The sequence below is a fragment of the Delphinapterus leucas genome, chromosome 1 (assembly GCF_059928025.1).
Source record: "Delphinapterus leucas isolate spDelLeu-1000000601 "Yukka" chromosome 1, BTC_Dleu_Yukka2, whole genome shotgun sequence".
In the NCBI taxonomy this organism is placed as follows: Eukaryota; Metazoa; Chordata; class Mammalia; order Artiodactyla; family Monodontidae; genus Delphinapterus; species Delphinapterus leucas.
In genome coordinates this window covers 172,771,960-172,785,428 of record NC_143129.1, presented here as the reverse complement: position 1 = coordinate 172,785,428, position 13,469 = coordinate 172,771,960, and the positions used below count along the sequence as shown (strand labels likewise).

Sequence of the window (13,469 nt, the reverse complement as noted above, 5' to 3'; positions counted from 1 at the left end):
CTGCCAGCTGCAAACTTGGGGGCTTTATGATGCAAAATCTGGGTGCATCTTGTGACTGGACTCTTGCCTCATTCTCTCACTGTACCTCATTTCTTCATCTTGTCAAATGAAGAGGTCTCTGGCACACCTTCTTCATGGATTGTGGTATGGATGAAGTGAGAAGAGTGGCTAGAACATGGCCAGCTGCTGTGAAGCTCCCAGTCTCAAGCTTTAACCTTCACCCTAGTCTTGTGTAGCACCACCAGAAATCTGAAAAAACTAACATTGGGAATGGTTCTTTAAGGTTCTTTGTGCGATGATTTGACCTTTTACATATTTAAAAAAACAAATGATAACAATTTGTTTCCCAAAGCAATAAGTTTAATTGGAGACAGTTTGTTTTTCCTGGTAGTTAATTTTTAATTAATTATATATTTTTATTAATGGGACATTCCTAGTTCTCCCATTTGTTTTGGAAGGCAGAGCCAATCCTCCTTATCTGATAGTGATGTGGTACCTCTGTGTGGAGCCATATAGGATTTTTTCCTGTTTTAAAATGTCATTAAAAAATTTTTTTTTAATATCATGATTTGGAAGAGGTATTTAAGAATTCTATAGACCTTGCAGTATAACCCTGTTTTGGTATAATAGCAGTTTAGGGGAGGAACCAAAGTACATGCTTTGGTGATGAATTACTGTCTGGAATGGTAAATTTGTATTTTTCCCTCTTAGATGGTAAATTTAAAAGAGAAAATTAAAGAACTCCATCAGCAATACAAAGAAGCATCTGAAGTCAAGCCACCCAGAGATATCACTGCTGAGTTCTTAGTGAAAAGCAAACACAGGGATCTAACTGCCTTATGCAAGGTATGGTATACATACATGCCTCATTGATTTTAACTTGGAATCCTAAGAAATAGTATAGATCCGGGAAACTTTGGAAAAGAGAGAGCCACTAGCCAATCACAGGTGCCTGTAGTAAGAAGAAGAGGGTTTGGTACACAGGAGCTGTGGGAACTTAATGGGTTAATTTTGTCTGCTTTTTCTGCAGAATTCCTGCCTTGTTTTCACAGTGTCATCCTTTAGCTTACCCACATTTCAGTTTAGCCCTCTGTCATAGTTTATCTCTGACAATTTAAAATAATGGTAATGAACATGGACTTCAGAGTTATTGAATGGGGTCAAACTGTCTGGCTGAAATTCCTAACTTAGTATCTCCTAGCCATGTGACCTTAGACTCCTTAGTCACCTCATCTGTGACATGGTGTTAGTACTACCTCACTTGTAGGGGGTCTGAAGTGGTTATTCCATGCTCGGGACACAGTAAACGCACCGGAAGTGGTAGTCACTATTCTTTTTCATCCTTAACTGTGTAGCATACTAGTATGTTTCTTTATTTCCTCCTTCTGCATCCTCCCCCACCTCCCCTCCCCCACCCCCCTCAGTCTTAATTCTAGGCTAACATTGTAACTTGTCTCCAAGAACAACCATCCCTGAGCCCTGACCCAACCTCCAGCCTTCAGCTAAGGCACACTTGTAGATTAACCTGAACAGGGATATGGTCCAGGCCTTAAACACCTTGTGGTATAAATAACTAGGTGGGTCTCTGACCCATCAAGATCAACCCAGTTCTCTTAATTTTATCAGGAATATGATGAATTAGCTGAAACACAAGGAAAGCTAGAAGAAAAACTTCAAGAATTGGAAGCCAATCCCCCAAGGTAAGGAAAACACAAACGCTCAGAAAGATAGCTTTTACTGTTCCTTCTGTTAGATTTAAAAGAAAAATTACAAAGCACCCTGGGCTTTTATTTATGTTCAGTGAATGTATTGTAAATTGTTTAATGAATGGAAGGTATCTGTGCACATAGGACTATTTGTCAGGTTCCTTAATCCTCTGCTCTTATATTTTAATGTGTAACGGTGTCCTAGATACTTGAATCTAGGTATCTTTTTTTAAAAGATAGCCTTTTCCCATAAGATTTGATACATGAATGGAAATTGTCTTTGAGTGGTGTAGAAGGTGGTATTGCTTTAAACTCTCACCTCTTACATGGTGACAGTGTGCTGCATGTTGCATCCAGCCTCCACATACATCTACTCTTTTCTGTAGTCAGGGATGCTACCCATTCTTGCTTAAAAAAAAAAAGTCCATGCTTTATTCAAAATATAAAACAAAAAAAATTTTTTAAGTAAGCTTTTATAATGCAAGGTAACAGTATAAAGAAGACTTTTTTTTTCCCGGAATTACAGTCAGGCCTTTGCTTTATGCAGTAAGCTTGGCCTGCTCTAGGCAACAGGAATAAAGGGCTTAATAAAACAGATACGGTCCTGCTTTTTGACTTAGAATTTCTTCACATAAGGCATAGTCCCACTGAGATCATCCACATCAGTCCATTGAGAATCGTAGTAATGTCCTTTAATAACCTTGTGCTCCTTTGTTCTCATTTTGCAGTGATGTGTATCTCTCGTCAAGAGACAGACAAATACTTGACTGGCATTTTGCAAATCTTGAATTTGCTAATGCCACACCTCTCTCTACACTTTCCCTTAAACATTGGGATCAGGTAAAATTCCCTTACCATGTATTTTGTTGCACATGTCTTTGAGAGGGCTCCTAAGATAAACTGTTAATTTGTTTGTATGTGTGTTTTTAAACAGTTTTATTAAGATATAATTTATATTCAATAACACTCACCTATTTTAAGTGAGCAATTTGATGTTTTGCCAGACTTACATAGTCATGAACCACCACACCCACAATTAAGATACAGAACATTTCTGTCACCCTGAAAAGTCCTCTTGTCCCTTTGCAGTCAGTCCCCAGCCCTCCTGCTCCTGGCCCTACGCAACCACTGATTTGCTTTCTGTCACTATAGTTTTGCTTTTTCTAGAATTGCATGTAAATTGGACCATACAGTATATAATTGTATGTAGCCTTTTGTCTGTACCTTTTTTTGATTTTGAGATTCATTGTTGTTGTGTATATCAATAGTTTGTTTCTTTTTGTTGTTTAGTAATGTTCATATCCATTGTATGGATACGGCCACAGAATGTACCCATTCACTGATACTTGGACAGACATTTAGGTTGTTTCGTTTTTGGCTATAAATGACTGACGCTACTGTGAACGTTCATGTCTTTCTCTTGGGTAAATATCTAGAAGTAAAATATTTGGGTCTGCGGGAAGTAGATTTTTAACTTTATAAGAAACTTCCAAACGGTTTTCCACATCTCATTCTCAGCAGCAGTAGTATATGCCCGCCCCAGTTGCTCCATAACCTCACCAACACCTGGTATCGCCAGTTTTTAAAATTTTAACCATTTTAATGGTTGTATAGTAGTTTTTCATTGTGGTTTTAATTTGCATTCCTGTGATGACTAGTAACGGTGAAGCATCTTTTCATGTGCTGATTGGCCATTCATATGTCAGTTATTTGGTGAAAAGTCTGTTCAGAGCTTTTGCCTATTTAAAAAAATCTGTCACAACATTGTTAATCAACTATACTCCAATATAAAATAAAAAGTTAAAAAAATTAAATTTATAAAACAGTTGTTTGTCCTCTTGTAAGAGTTCATTATGGTCTGTAAATTCTGGATACAGTTCCTTTGTCAGATTTATGTTTTGAAAATACTTTCTTCCAGTCTACAACTGGCGTTTTCATTTTCTAAATGGTATCTTTCAAAGAGCAAAAGTTTTTAATTTTATGAAGTCCTGTTTATCAACTCTTTCTTTAGGCTTTGTGCTTTTTGTGTCCTGAAAAATCTTTGTCTAAACTGGGATTGCAAAAATTTTCTCCTGTTTTCTTCCTGAAGTTTTATGAGCTTAGCTCTTATGTTAGGTCTATGACCCATTTTGAGTTAAATTTTTGTGTATAGGGCTTCCCTGGTGGTGCGGTGGTTGAGAGTCCACCTGCCGATGCAGGGGACATGGGTTCGTGCCCCGGTCCGAGAAGATCCGGACCGCGGAGCGGCTGGGCCCGTGAGCCATGGCCGCTGGGCCTGCGCGTCCGGAGCCTGTGCTCTGCAACGGGAGAGGCCACAACAGCGAGATGCCCGCGTACCGCAAAAAAAAAAAAAATTTGTGTATAGTGAGAGGTGAGGTAGGGTTCATATTTTTCCATATGGTTCTCTAATTAACTATTCTAGCACCATCTTTTTTCCTTATTTGTTTTGGAGCCTTTGTTGAAAATCAGTTCTTCCATTCAATATCTGTCTATCCATAGGCCACTGTCACACTGTCTTGATTACTTTTGCTTTATAGTACATCTTGAAATCAGGTAGTGTAAGTTCTTCATCTTTGTTCTTTTTTGAAAGTGTTTTGACTCTTTTAGATCTTCTATAAAGTTTTAGAATCAGCTTATCAGTCTCTTCAAAAAAATACCTTCTGGGATTGTCATCTTAACAATAGTGAGTCTTCTAATCCTTGAACATGGTATATCTCTCCATTTTTTTAGGTTTCCTTTAATTTATCTCAGCAGTACTTTATAGTTCTCAGTGTACCAGTCTTACATATCTTTTGTTAAATTATTTTTAAGTGTTTTCAGTGTGATTTACTCTTGAACTGGTGAGAAATCACCAGGTTTCTTAGATGCTGAATGGACCTCTAAATCTGAGACTTTGGACAGACTTAAGATTGTATAGAAGTAAATATTATATTTTGCTTACATATTTTCATTTTCATTATACATTTTCCTAGTAAAATTATTTTTACTTCTTCATCTTCAGGTTATGTCCTGGTATTCTTTAGAATTTGAATTTGGCAAGGATTGCACTTGCTAGTGGTACAAATCTTGTAGAATTTCCAGTTTCTTTATGGTTTTTCATGTAAATACTACACTACCTCTAGTCACTGATCTATCATTTGATTTTGCAATATGTATTCATTTGTAATCGTATTGAATTTTGAATGTAGGTGATGTGAACTGATCCATATGGGGAACAAATGAGTCAGTCACTAAGTAGTGAGAGTTGTGCTGCCAGCCCAGTATATTTTTATCTAATTCCTAAGAATCGTGGTATGTTTTCCCCAGGAGTTTCATGAAATTAGAAATATCAACTAGCCTTCAGAAGTTTCTCTATTTGGAAAATTTTTCAGTAAATTCAAAGACATGAAATCATTTTGGGAATTCTTCCAGGCCAAATCTTGACTTCTTTATGGATTATCTTGGGCGAATCTTTATAATCCTAGATTACGTCTGGTTTGACCAACTTTAGTTTTGGAAGTCCTCCTCAACTTTAAAACCTGTAAGTTTAAGCCATAAAAACTGATTTTGCTGTTATGTAGAAGAAAATGTAACTAGGATGGTGAATCTGATACCCTACCACATCTATAGAGCATACAAAAGCCAAACAAACTTTTATGGTATCATCTGAATTTACTGAACAAGCTTCCTTCCCTCTCCTGCCCGCCGTGGGTAGTCTGGACTTGGTGGTGTAGGGCTGTGATGATAAAAAGTCTGTCACGGAAAAAAAGAAACTGCCCTAATCTCACTGCCCAGAGACAGCTATTAGTGACATTCTGGCGTTTTTTCTGTTTTCCCTTTAGTTTCCTGGGGCAGCTGTAGTGGAAGACTGAGTGATTATTCTTTAATTTCTGTCTTAGAATATTGACTTTCCACAAGCTGGTGTTTTTTCAGTGTTATTTTATAGGACTCAATATAAATGGTATAAGTTAGATTAAGAAAGTGTGGAAATATATTCTTTTCTGTCTTCTTTAGGATGATGACTTTGAGTTTACTGGCAGCCACCTGACAGTGAGGAATGGCTACTCATGTGTGCCTGTGGCTTTAGCAGAAGGCCTGGACATTAAACTGAATACAGCAGTTCGGCAGGTTCGCTACACAGCTTCAGGTACGTCTTTACTGGTAAGATAAATCTCTTACTTTGAAACATGATACTGATCTTTTGTTGAGTTTGACCTACAGAAAAAATTTTAGGTACATCTCCTGATAGAATGTCTCATAAACTATGATTCCTGAATTTAAAATTTTGCATTTACAAAAGTACTGAGGCTGTAGAGCCTTTAGAGGCTCTGACCCCATCATAGTATAAACCAGAAAATTGGGGCAATTTTTAGAGTCTCCAGTTTGTGCATATTAGTTTGGTATTATAGTAAACAGCCAGGGAGTTTGGATCTAATTTTGCTAAGTATGCTCTTAAACACCAGGATTTGGGCCCCTAGGGCTCCAGTGGGACCCACCCCTTGTATTTCACCATCTGCATCTTGGTTTTTGGCTTTTCCTGTTCAGGCGGGCTAACTGCTTAGGCTGGTTTCTCATTCTGGGAGCAGTTTTGCTGATAGGTTGACTTCAGAGATGAAATTGCCCTGTGATTCCTTTGGCAGTAGGCTCTGTGCTCATTACTGCTGCTTTCAGGGTGCGTTTCATGTGGAGTGCAGAGAGCCCATCATCCACCCACCTTTGGAATTAATAGTCTTGAACTCCTTAAGAAAGCTAGTCACCCCCGTCTCTAAGGGCTCTCATGACTAGTGGAGATGTGGCCACCAGTCTTGCCTTCCATGGCCCCTTTTCTAGAGTTGCTGAGGTCACCACAGATCATTTTTTTAACAACCAGTGAAACAGTTTGGGTTTTTTGGGGGTTTGGGGTTTTGTTTTTTTTTTTTTTTGCAGTACGCAGGCCTCTCACTGTTGTAGCCTCTCCCGTTGCGGAGCAAGGCTCCGGACGCGCAGGCTCAGCGGCCATGGCTCACCGGCCCAGCCCCCCCGCGGCATGTGGGAGCTTCCCGGACCGGGGCACGAACCTGTGTTTCCTGCATCGGCAGGCGGACTCTCAACCACTGCGCCACCAGGGAAGCCCCTAGTGTAACAGTTTTTGATTTTAGTTTTCCCTTCAGAGGCAGCTTCTGGCTGCTGGTGTTGAGAAGATCTACAGGCTTAAATAGCCATTTGCAGGCAGGTGGAGAACAGTGAGACTAGCTTTTGTGTCATTTTCCCTAATTCTGTGGCCACAGAAAATGGGCATGTATGGAGCTGTCATACTTACTTTGAGCTATCTATGTATTTTTCAGAAATTATGTAAAGAGGCATTTACTGAAGAAAAAATTGAACACAAATGAGGGAGAATTACATTAACTTACTTTCAGTACCTTTTCTGTGGTCAGCTTTGAGTTCATTCACATCCTGGCAAGCTAAGCATCACTGTATATTCTCAAGGATAGCATGCTCTGTGGTTTTAGGCTGCATCCCTTAGATCGGCACCACAAGCTTCTGATATCATTCTTCTTTTGGTCCTTAGTGAGTGCCTAACCACAGTGGAGAGATATTGGTTCTATCAGGATAGGCATTTTACTCTTAATTTTGGTCTAAATTTACTTAACTTTGGTAAATGATAAGGTCCTATTATTAGTCCAAAAGATCCCCAGTGTATCAGTCGGGAAGGTGGGGTAGTATGGTGGTAGAGATCGAGGACTCTGAAGTTGACTCTTGGGTTTAAATCCTGGCACTTGTTACATGTATGGCCTTAGACAAGTTACTTCACCTCTGCCTCAGTTTTCTTTTGTAGAAAATGAGCAGAACTGACTTCACAAACTTGTAGTAAGAATTAACTGAGATAGCATGTAGATTCTACTGTGCACTAAATGTTCAATACCCTTGTCATTATCATCCTTATCACCAATAAAGCCTTTTTCCTCTAACCTGTCAAGGATGTGAAGTGATAGCTGTGAATACCCGCTCCACGAGCCAGACGTTTATTTATAAGTGTGATGCAGTTCTCTGTACCCTTCCCTTGGGTGTGTTGAAGCAGCAGCCACCAGCTGTTCAGTTTGTGCCGCCTCTTCCTGAATGGAAAACATCTGCAGTCCAAAGGATGGGATTTGGCAACCTTAACAAGGTAACTTGCCCTGGGTGCCTCTCTACATACCCAGTGTACAAATATCAGTCTGATTGCCCTCCACTTAGAAAGGAGAGAGGTTTGCATTTTTGAACATTTTGCTGTGCTCTCAGCTCTGTGATATCAGGGTGAGGCCTGTCAGTGCATTCACTTTAGTACCTAATTATATAAAGTATCCATGAGGACTGTCTTCTGGGGTCACTTTTCAAACCCAAGCCTATAAAAAGAGAGTGCTAAATGTCTTCCTAAGTAGTACATTTATAATAGGGATTTCTAGCCTTATACTGAGAGTAGATTAGAAGGAACTTATTTTAGTAAGGTCTGAGGAAGAAGTACTTCCTGTTGAGGCACAGCTGTGCTTAGCTTAAAGCCATGTTCTCTGAGTGCTGTCACCAGCTTATGCGCTTCTTTTTTACAAATAGGTCGTGTTGTGTTTTGACCGGGTATTCTGGGATCCAAGTGTCAATTTGTTTGGACATGTTGGCAGTACGACTGCCAGCAGGGGTGAGCTCTTCCTCTTCTGGAACCTCTATAAAGGTAACGGCTTTCTAGTTTTAATCTTTTTACATCCTTATAGGAATAGAGAATTAGGAATATTATACCTGCCTTCAAGGAGCTCACAACCTAGTGGGGGACACAGTAAAGAGGCTGGCAGCCTCAGAACAGGGCAGGAAGTAGAGGAGTGAGAGTGAAAGCCAAGGCACTGCAAGAGAAAACATAGAAGAAGAAATCAGCTCAGCCAGGGGCTCGGGCTCAGGCCCAGGGAAACTTCCTGGAAAGGGAAACTTGTATTCCTCATTCTCAGACTTTTGTATCTGACTTGCCCCTGAATCTTTGATCACTTTCCCTAGAATGTATTTATCAAACTCCTACCTCCTGTTTTACATTCTTCTGTAATTGGGTTGTTCTTAGTTCTATATAGAGCTTTTTTTTTTTAAAGAAGTATATTTAGATCTTACCTCATTCCAAGAAAAGGATGTAAGACATTCTCCTTTGCAGCAGTATCAGGAGGCCTGGCCTTGACAGTGCAGACACATCAGTTAACCAGTTTGACTGACATGTGGTTCTTTCCATCACTCCTCACTGCCTGGTACTGAACATCCTTCGCATGGCCAGGGCCACTAACTCCGCAGAGGAGCCATTTGCTCCCTGAGCACATTGTTTCCAGCAACAGCTGAGTGCTCTTTCTCTTCCCTGATCTAGGCCATCAAGTCCTGTCAGGGCCTCACTCTCTCTCTCAGACCTGTTTCTTTCCCACTGCCTACCTCCCAGTCCAGGCCACTCTTAACTCATACCTGTTCAATTGCCAATAGCCACTGACTGCTATCCCCACTTCTTTCTTTTGATGGCTTTCATTATCGTGGCCATCATGAAGGCTGAATAATCTGACCCTTCTTTTCTACTCAGCTTCTTCATTGTCCATGCCCTCCCCAGCCTCCAGGCACACTTGTCTGCTCTCCTGGAATCCTAAAATGTACCATGCTGTCTTCTGCTCTGGGGCCTCTGCATTGTACTGTGCCCTGGGCCTGGGGCGCTTTTATTTTTCTCCTTCTCTTCCTTCCCAACGTGGCATACTCTATGCAGCTTCAGGGCTTGGCCCAAATGTCACTATTTCAAAGAGACTTTCCAGGACACATGTATATCCGCTGCCTCAAATGAAATTATGTCCTTGTATTCTTTTCTCTGTATTCTGTGTTTTCATAGCTTTTATCACAGTTCGTAATTGTCTCTATGATTATTTTTGTTGTTGTTGATTTTGGAGTATATAGTCTAGTCTATAGTTTTTATATCCCTAGCATCTAGTGCTGTGGCTGTCACATAAGCCTGTTGCACACAGAGTCACGAAAAGGGTGAGTAAGGGTGATGAGTATGGCAGGGCCTGGGATGACAGCTAAGAGGATGCAGCCCTGGTCATGGAGATGTCTAAGAATTCTGTGCCTAAATATAGGGACGCTTGATAGCAAGATCTGAAGTTACATCTTCAGGACTTCTGTATTCTGCCAGGTTATAAGAAATGAAGTACATGAGTCACACTTCACTGTGGTTTGCCAGCACCCTTCTGGGGATAGGATTCAAGTTGCTGGCTCAGAAACATGTGTCTAGCATGAGTGGTGCATGTCTGTCATCAGATTTCAAACAGCCAAGAATAATGTGAGACCTGATAAGGAGGTACTTGAGAAAAATCTGTAGGAAAACCCTGGAATTGTCCTTTCTGTTTCTCTAGCTCCAATACTATTGGCACTAGTGGCAGGAGAAGCTGCTGGCATCATGGAAAACATAAGTGATGATGTGATTGTTGGCCGATGCCTGGCCATTCTCAAAGGGATTTTTGGTAGCAGTGCAGTGCCCCAGGTAAGTAAGTAAGGGGCGGGGGCAGGTGAGGATCTGGGGTTTAGACTAAAGCAGGGTTTGATGTATCTTGAGTTGCAGCATAGATTCTTGGTCAGGACAGTTTCAGCCAGAATTGTGTGCTGGGTTTACATTAATGCTAATGTTTAGAGTTCATGCCCTAAGTATGGGATTGAGAAAAGCCCCCAGTAAATGGGCCAGGGGATTGAGAAGGCTATTTGCCGCATTGCTTTGCTTGTGTTGTCTGTTGTCTCTGCTTGTGGAATCATCCCCACCCCCAATGCCCCAACCACCTTTCAGACGAAGTGGCCAACTCCCCAAGGGAAGTCTCAAGAGAATCTCTTGGTACTTTTTTCTGTTATTCTTTCTTTAGGCCATTGAACACTTTTAAGTCCCTAATGATTCCTTTGAGAGAAGGCATATTAATGCTTCATGTGAATTTTAAAAGAGAATAGAGATCAGTCCCTGGGTATATCTCTGGATTCATAGCGAGAAGGCAATCTGGAAGCTTCCTTGCAGCCTGAAGGCATTTTTTTTATAGCAGCAGCATTCATCACTTGGCTCTCGTGTCTCTTGCCTTTCTCTCACTTGTAGCCCCCACCCATCACAGCTTTTCCACCTTTCAGAAACGACCGATTTGTCTTTGGTGTCCAGTAATAACTTCCACTCATGGTTTCTCCTTTAGCCCAAGGAAACAGTGGTGTCTCGCTGGCGTGCTGATCCCTGGGCCCGGGGCTCCTACTCCTATGTAGCCGCAGGATCATCTGGAAATGACTATGACTTAATGGCTCAGCCAATCACTCCTGGCCCCTCAATTCCAGGTGCCCCACAGGTGAGAAACTGGCAAACTATACCTGGGCTTATTTGGAAAAAGGCCAGTATCCCAGGATTTCAGGGTAAAAATAGTGCCACTGGTTTTCTTTTTAGATTTTAGTCAGTCTTAGACCCTTGGACCCTTTCAGATAACCAAAAGCAGAGGGAAAGGGAGGAGCAATATTGTTTGTGTCTAATTCGTTACATGTTGGCCTTGTCAGTCTAGACAGTCTGTGTTCAGAATGCAAGAGTCCAGAGTAAAAACCAATTACTTTTTCCTTATTCAGACTTTTGTTCCTAAAAAACAAAACCAAAACCATCTTTAATTGTGCCCCATTTTGTACTGGCTCGTAGGATTGTTGCAGGATCCCAATTACTTAGGGGCCTCCAGGAATGCCCCTGAGAAATAACCTAACGTCTTTATGAGTAGTCAGGGTTTCTCAGGACCCTGTGGTAAGTAAGGCCTGCTCTAAGCTGAGAGGCCGAAGTGTTCCAGAATGAGAACAAGTGCTGTGTTCTCTCTGGTTCAGAGTAGTCGGGAACACCACACCTCTAGTAGGGGATACATTAGGCAAAGGAAGCTCTACAACTGGGTATCCCCCAGAATTAAACCGATAAATAAACACAGATGCAGTTAAGCATCACCCTAGAACTAAGGCTGGGCTGAGTTTTTTGTTTTGTTTCGTTTTTTTGCGGTACGCAGGCCTCTCACTGTTGTGGCCTCTCCCGTTGCGGAGCACAGGCTCTGGACACGCAGGCTCAGCGGCCATGGCTCATGGGCCCAGCCGCTCCGCGGCATGTGGGATCTTCCTGGACCGGGGGCACGAACCTGTGTCCCCTGCATCGGCAGGTGGACTCTCAACCACTGCGCCACCAGGGAAGCCCTGGGCTGTTTTATTGCCCCATTTCTACTTCTGTTTGTTCTAGGAAAATGCCTGCTGATAAGGGAGACCCTTTTTGGGAGAATGATGGGCCAGTAATGGGGTGGGGAGGGCAGGTAGTGAGCCCTCAAAATCCAACAGGAATTTGGCAGTTCAAACACAACAATAAGGCATATTTGCAGCCTGCTGATTTTCTCTAATTTTTTTTCCTGCAATAGCCTATTCCACGACTCTTCTTTGCTGGAGAACATACAATCCGTAACTACCCAGCCACGGTCCATGGTGCTCTGCTGAGTGGGCTGAGAGAAGCAGGAAGGATTGCAGACCAGTTCTTGGGGGCCATGTATACCCTGCCTCGCCAGGCCACACCAGGCGTCCCTGCACAGCAGTCCCCGAGCATGTGAGATGGATGTGTTCTAAGGGAAGAGGCCGATGTGTTTGTGTCTTTTGCTGCATAAGCAAAGCTCTTCTAGCAATATTAGATTCTACTGAGAAACTCACCCTGGCATCTGGGCTCCAGATCAACTGCTAGAGCTCCTGGTGGTCAGGTGGCCAAGGAGGTTGCCGCCTTTAAGTGACTTAGAGAGCTAGGGAGGCACTTGTCCATTAGTGTGGGAGTCTGTGTTCTTCGTTAGGACTGAGGCAAGCAAGTGCTGCGAGAGAACATCTTAGTCTCTTGGTGTGTGGTGGTTTTTTATATTTTGAGAATAAAACTTCATAGAAAATTAGTCTTATCTCTTTGTTTCCCCTTAGGTTTCGAGTTATATATAAGGCAGGGGTGTTACTCCTTTGAAAATGCCAGTTTTTATCCATGTTTAAATAAAGAGGATGTTTATATAAAGGAGAAAATGGTTTGGTCTGGTCAGAAGACAGGATTGAGGGGGGTTCCCATAGAAGCAAAGTGTTTCCTGGTCTGTGGGGCTAGACTTCCCCATTGGGATTGTGGGGTGACCGTCTGCCAGGGGTAGGAAACTGCAGGTCAAGCATATGGATATTAGGAAACTGAATGAATTTTCAAGATAAGACAAGACACAAGCCTTGACACAAAGTTTGGGTGGGCCTCTGGCATACCATCCTGGCTTTATTCCCCTAGATTCCCTCCATGGGTATGTGCTAACTTTCCACTTCTGTCCAAGGTATTGATATAAAAGTTTAAGGAGATCAAGGGTTTAGGTAACATAGTGGAAATTTTCTGTTGCTGCTGTAACAAATTATCATAGCAGACTCTGAAGGAAGATTCCATTTCCTTGCCTCTTTCAGATTCTAGTGACTGTATTCCTTGGCTTGTGGCCCCTTCCTCCATCTTAAAAGCACATTACTCCAATCCCTGCTTCCATCATCACCTTCTCTTGTTCTGTAGTCAGATCTTATCTCCCTCTTATAAGGATACTAGTGATTTCATTTAAGGCCCACCCAGATCTCTCTCCCACCTCAAAATCCTTAATCACATTTGCAAAGTCGTTTCTGCCACGTAAGACTAAAAACATTTTTACAAAAAGGGAACAGTGCCTTTTTCTTCCAAAGGGTTCCTAACAGACTATGTATGTTACTGTAAGTTATGTACATAATCTGCTTCTGGAAGTTGGATTTTAC

At 41.8% G+C, this 13,469-nt stretch overlaps 1 protein-coding gene across 3 annotated transcripts in view; it reads left to right on the top strand.

Moving 5' to 3' along the window:
- The window catches only part of KDM1A (lysine demethylase 1A), a 64,255-nt gene extending 51,651 nt beyond the window's left edge, over positions 1 to 12,604 (top strand). For all 3 annotated transcript variants that reach the window (XM_022552169.3, XM_022552170.3, XM_089899306.1), the window contains 9 exons: positions 712 to 846; positions 1,627 to 1,700; positions 2,435 to 2,546; positions 5,700 to 5,832; positions 7,646 to 7,833; positions 8,256 to 8,370; positions 10,058 to 10,185; positions 10,868 to 11,014; positions 12,095 to 12,604. In XM_022552169.3, coding sequence (XP_022407877.1) covers positions 712 to 846; positions 1,627 to 1,700; positions 2,435 to 2,546; positions 5,700 to 5,832; positions 7,646 to 7,833; positions 8,256 to 8,370; positions 10,058 to 10,185; positions 10,868 to 11,014; positions 12,095 to 12,280 — 1,218 coding nt within the window. In that variant the 3' untranslated portion in view covers positions 12,281 to 12,604. The remainder of the gene's footprint in view (positions 1 to 711; positions 847 to 1,626; positions 1,701 to 2,434; positions 2,547 to 5,699; positions 5,833 to 7,645; positions 7,834 to 8,255; positions 8,371 to 10,057; positions 10,186 to 10,867; positions 11,015 to 12,094) is intronic.
- Positions 12,605 to 13,469: the final 865 nt, after the last annotated feature.